This window comes from Camelus dromedarius, chromosome 26 (genome assembly GCF_036321535.1).
Source record: "Camelus dromedarius isolate mCamDro1 chromosome 26, mCamDro1.pat, whole genome shotgun sequence".
NCBI lineage: Eukaryota > Metazoa > Chordata > Mammalia > Artiodactyla > Camelidae > Camelus > Camelus dromedarius.
The window spans coordinates 11669685-11675208 of NC_087461.1; the positions used below are offsets into that span (position 1 = coordinate 11669685).

At 38.3% G+C, this 5524-nt stretch overlaps 1 protein-coding gene across 1 annotated transcript; it reads right to left on the reverse strand.

Moving 5' to 3' along the window:
* Nucleotides 1-1061: 1061 nt before the first annotated feature.
* On the reverse strand, nucleotides 1062-1616 carry LOC105090602 (plasmolipin). The gene has a single exon (XM_031444688.2). It carries the CDS (start codon nucleotides 1614-1616, stop codon nucleotides 1062-1064), a length of 555 nt encoding a protein of 184 aa, XP_031300548.1.
* Nucleotides 1617-5524: the final 3908 nt, after the last annotated feature.

Consider the following 5524-nt stretch of genomic DNA (forward strand, 5'->3'; position numbering starts at 1 on the left):
ACCAAAATCCACAAATGCTCAAGTCCCTTATATAGAAGATTGAGTACACTCAATACACCCGACCCGCTATATCAGACAATTGGTGAATCCTTGGATATGGAACCCATGCATATGAAGGGCCGACTGTAGTGACTTATGCCACAGCTTCCTGAAATTTATAAGCTTCTATAACCATAATTCCCCAACAGCTTTTCCAAATAAGTTCTTCCATTTTTATTTTTGTAAGAAAACCAAAAACAACAAAGTCACCACCAAGCACAGGACAACTCGCCAGCAAGGTCTTGGTCTCCCTCCCTCCTTCCCATCCCAGGTGCTGTCAGCAGTGTCAGGGAGGTACTGATGTTAGCTTTTCCCAAAAGGAATATTACAAACAAGGGCTTGGAAGAGGGAGGGGAGCCTGAAGTTTTTCATCAGTGAGACGTTGCTTAAAACTGATTTGCTTTAAATAACTGGCATGTTTGAAATGCCGGAAAGGAAGACCGTGCTATCAGAATCGTAACCCTCTTTCTCCATGTATCCCTGCAAGTGACACGTTGGCTTGGTGGAGGGCGGGGTCAGAATTGTTTTAAGGAATCAGAACAGCTTCATGAGCTTGCTCAGCAATCCCAGAACAAAAACTAAGATAAAGATAAATACATGCTGTTTGTTAGGCTTATTCTATGGAGGGTCAGGGGCTGCAGATCCAGAGTCATTGTTAGTTTATTTAGTGCCAGTGAGAAGGCTAGGTCCCAGCCTTGGACACCGGAGTCCTAAAGAAAAAGCAGAGAGAGTCCCATAACCCTCATCACCTTCTGCTGAAAGTGGGGGATGGAGAGGAGGTCTTGGCTGCTGGCCTCTCCCCAGCCCACGCGCCTGCAGAGGAAGGATCCTGATTCCTTAGGGGTGTCGGGTGAGCCCCAGGAGGCTGATCAGCAGAAAAGCACCAGGCTCAGGCCTTGGGCTGGAGGGGCCACTCGCATGGGGACCCGGCTGCAGCCTTCATCCCCAAGGTGGCCTGTGGCACAGGGGGTTTAGGCATAGCCAACAGCCATCTGACTGGTGGCTGCATTGCTGCCTACTCCTCACCAGGCCTGGAAGCTGAAGAAAGAGCTCACTCCATAGGCAATCATCACTAAACACAGAAAGAAAGAGGCAGCTACCCACTGGTTATACGGCCCGGTGCCCTTCAGGGATGTCAGTTCAAACGCAGCAGAGCAGGTGATGAAGGCCGTGATGTAAAGAATGGTGGAGCCCACGTTAAAGCTCATTAACACCAGCGGCCAGGGCACCATGTACAGTTTCATGTGCAGCTGAAACAGGTAGAGGATGAAGAAAACGATTGTCACTAGCCAAAGGAAGACAGCGACGAACATCACCCAGCTGTAGGCTGGGTACAGGTGGTATGGGATGTCGGCAATCAGGGCCCACACCAGCAGCCCTAGCACCAACTGCAGCAGCATGAGCGCACCCAGGCTGGAGCACACGAAGCCCCAGATCGGGGCGCAGCGCCGAGATCGGGGAGGAGCGCGGAGATAGGGGCGCAGCGCCGATATCGGGGAGCAGCGCTGAGACCGAAGCGCCGGCTCCCTCGTGGGGCTGCTGGTCCGTGTGCTCGCTTTAGTCGGGAACTCGGCCATGGCGGCTCCCCTTGCCTCCCGAGGTTGCTCTGGCCGCCGCCGCTGCCGCCGCTCCCTCGGCGGGTGCCGGCTCCTTCGCGGCTCCTCCCGCAGGGTTCTGGCTCCCGCTGCGGATCTCGGCGCTACCGACAGTTGGTTTTGTGTACCTTTCCAAACACTTCCACCTGTCACATAGGATGTCCAAGACACGTGCTGGGAACAGATTACTAAACTGTCTGTTGCTCATTTTACCAGGCTCCTACCTTCCTGGAATTAAACCTTGCAACCAAGTTGAGGGACTTGAAACTTGAACTAACACTAATTTGACCTCATTCTGTTAACCAACAGACAGGATACCAAGACTGAAATTAGGATAGACATTTACTTGGGCTGCTTTTTCCCCTCTTCTCATCCAATTTCTCTCTCTCTCCCTCCCTCCCTCTCTAGGGAGAAATAAGTGGGATGTACTAATATTGAATAGATAGTTATATATGTGATCGTGCATATGAAATCTCTCTGAATTATGGACATTTGAATAGTTTATGGGTTGGAGCTACTCTGCTTAAAGCTACTCTGACTTTTCAGCACAGGCTATGGTGTTGACATATGTTTTCATTTCTCTTGATGGATACTCTTGGTCTTAGATAAGTGCATATATAACTTTACAAGAAACTGCCAAATTGTTTCTAAAGTGATGGGACCATTTTACACTCCTACCTGTAATGTATGAGAGTTCAGTTGCTCTACATTCTTGTCAACACTTGGTATTGGCAGGGTTTTTATTGTAGACATTCTAATGAGTATGTACTAGTATCTCATTGTGGCTTCACCTTGCATTTCCTGATGACTAATGATGATGTGCACCTTTCATGGCTTATTACCCATTTGCATGCCTTCTTTTGTGCAGTGTCTGTTCTCATCTTTTACACACGTATCAGATTGTCTTCATATTACAGATTCTAAGAGCTCATTATATAAATTAGATAAAAATTCTTGGCCAGATACATGTTTTGCAAAAATTTCCTCCTAGTTTGTGATTCACATTGTAATTTTCTTAAAACTAACATTTGAGGAGCAGATATTTTAATTTTGATGAAGTCCATTTTATCATTTTTTTGTTTGTTTTAACTTTTTGATGGCTAGCATTTTCTTTTATTTTTTTCCTAAGAAACACTTGCCCACTTCAGAATTGAGTTTTCTTCCTCTAGGTTTTGTTCGGAAACATAATTGATTTTTGTCTGCTCATCTTGTGTGAGTCAACACTGCTAAATTCAGTTATTAATTTTTATTAATTTTTGATACATTTCTTAGGATTTTTTTCACAATCTTGTTTATGTAAAGAGAAACAATGTAATGTTTTTAACACATTTTAGTATCAGGTTAATACAGGCTTCAGAAAATGAGTTTGGATGCATTTTCTTCTCCTCTAATTCCTGAGTTTGTGTCAGATTGATATTAATGGAATGGAATCTATCAGTGAAATCATCTGCGCATAAAGTTTTCTTTGTGGGAAGCTTTTTGATTATAGATTCAAATTCTTCAGTAGAATTAGAGCCATTCAGATTTTCTGTTTCCTCTTGAGGTGGTTTTTGGTAATTCTGATATCAATAATTTATCTTTTTTTCATGATTAAGCTTGCTAGGACTTTATCATTTTTCATATTTTTTTCAAAGACAGTGTTTGTTAATATTGTTTTCTTTGTGTGGATCTGTGCTTTTTATTATTTTCTGCTTTCTATGTATTTTGGGATTATTTTGATCTTTTCATAATTATTGTTAAAGTAGACATTTAGATAACAGATTTTAAATCTTTCTCTTTTTAAAATGTAGTCATTTCTAGTTATAATTTTTCCTCTGAGCACTATGGCTATCTTTTATATATTCTAATGTGTTGTGTTTCATTATCATTTATTTTGAAAATTTTTTCTAATTTATCTTTGACTCCTTTTTCAATCCATGGATTATTTTAAAATATATTGTCTAATTTTCAAGCATTTGGGAATTTTAAAATATCTTAGTGTTACTGATTTCTAATTTGACTCTTTCATGATCAGAAAATATATTTTGTCAGTTTCCATTTCTTTTGCAATTTATTTAACTTATTTTATGGTTCAGCATATGGCTTATCTTAATGAGCAGTTCATGTGCTATTGAAACAAATATGTATGTATAATGCAGTTGGATAAAGTCATCTGTAGCTGTTAATTAAGTGAAGTTGGTGGATGGTGTTTTCAGATCTTTAATATGTTTACTGATTTTTTGCCTACTTGATCTATTTACTGATGAAGAAGTAATTTAAAAACCTCAACTATGTTGTCTATTTCTTTAATTCTGGCAGTTTTTGCTTCATATATTTTGTATTTCTATTACTAGTGCATATGCATTTAGGATTGCTAGGTCTTCCTAATGAATTGTGGTTTTTTTGCCATTGTACAATATCTCCTTTTTATTCAACTAATACCTTTGCCTTTAAGACCAATTTGCTACTTATAGAGTCTCATCATCTTTCTTATCCTACTATTCACCTGGAAATCTTTTCCAATCCTTTTACTTTCAACACATCTGCATGTTTCTATATTTGTAAAATGAATCTTTCTAGTTTATAAACTATATTATCTAGCTGAATCATTCTTTAATATACAGTATAATAGTCTTGGCCTTTTAATTGGATTGTTCTGTCCATTTGCATTTAATATACCAATTGATATTTCTATGTTCAAGATAAATCTTGCTATTCTTTCCCCACTTGTCCCATATATTTTTCCCCCTCTATCTTCTTTTGGGTTCATTGAAAAACTTTTACTTTTTCATGTTATTCCTCTTGTTTTTCTTTTTTTTAACCTATTTCTGTTTTATTACTTTCAGTGGTTGCTCTAGGACACAATATTCATCTTTAGTTTATCAGTATTTCTTTAGTTTCACTACTGCACTGCTTTACATCCTCTCCCCACATTCCTCTTCTTACACTTCATGCCTTTCCCTGTATAAATTTAATTGTCTCACATCAGTATAATTCCATGTAACTGTCCCCCTCAGTACTTTAGGCTGTTTTTATTTCTTTTACTTTTATATACATTATTAACCTCATCTTGCAGTTACACTATTTTTACTTTAACAGGCAGTTGTCTTTTAGAGGAATAATAAGAAACATTATCTGTTATATTGCCCGGCCTATTTTTTGGTTTTTTTGTTATTCATCCCTCCTGGATGGAAATGAGTTTTGATCACTTCTACCAGTTCTGAGTTCATCTAGTATTCTTTTCCTTCAGCCTTAGGTCTGCAGGCAATGCATTACCATAGCTTTCATTTATCTTAAATGTATATATTTCACCCTAGTTTTTGAAGCATATTTTCATTCAAATATAGAATTCTGGGTTGACAGTTTTATTTTTCTTTTAGCACTTTAAATATGTTTTTCCATTGTTCTCTGGCCTCTATTGTTCCTGTTGAGAAGTCTGCCATGATTTGTATCATTTTCCCTCATCAATCTTTTTCAGTTTTTTTCCTTATTGTTGGAACTATCAGTTTTTATACTGTTTAATTAAAAGATTAGTTTTTCTCTGAATTTGTTTGATTTTTTTAAATGAAAGCCATATATATTATAAACTATATATAAATACATGTTATAAATGCCGTGATTTCAACAAACTTTTAATCAAAACATGAAGAAAAGATATCCTTATTAAATGCTTTAATGTCTGTTCAGTTTGAAAATTCCCTTTTAAATGGTGCTTGTCGGGTAGTAATATATGTAGAGTTTTCTTTTATGAGGACATGAGTAACATTTAAACAAACAGTAACTTTTGTGAGATTTTTCCTTTAGTCTGGTTTCTTCTTACTAATGGAAATAAAATTACCATTACAGTAATCTGGAAGGCTGCTTCTAGTCCCCAGTGGCAAGTTTCAGAAACCTTGTTGAGTTTTATGCAT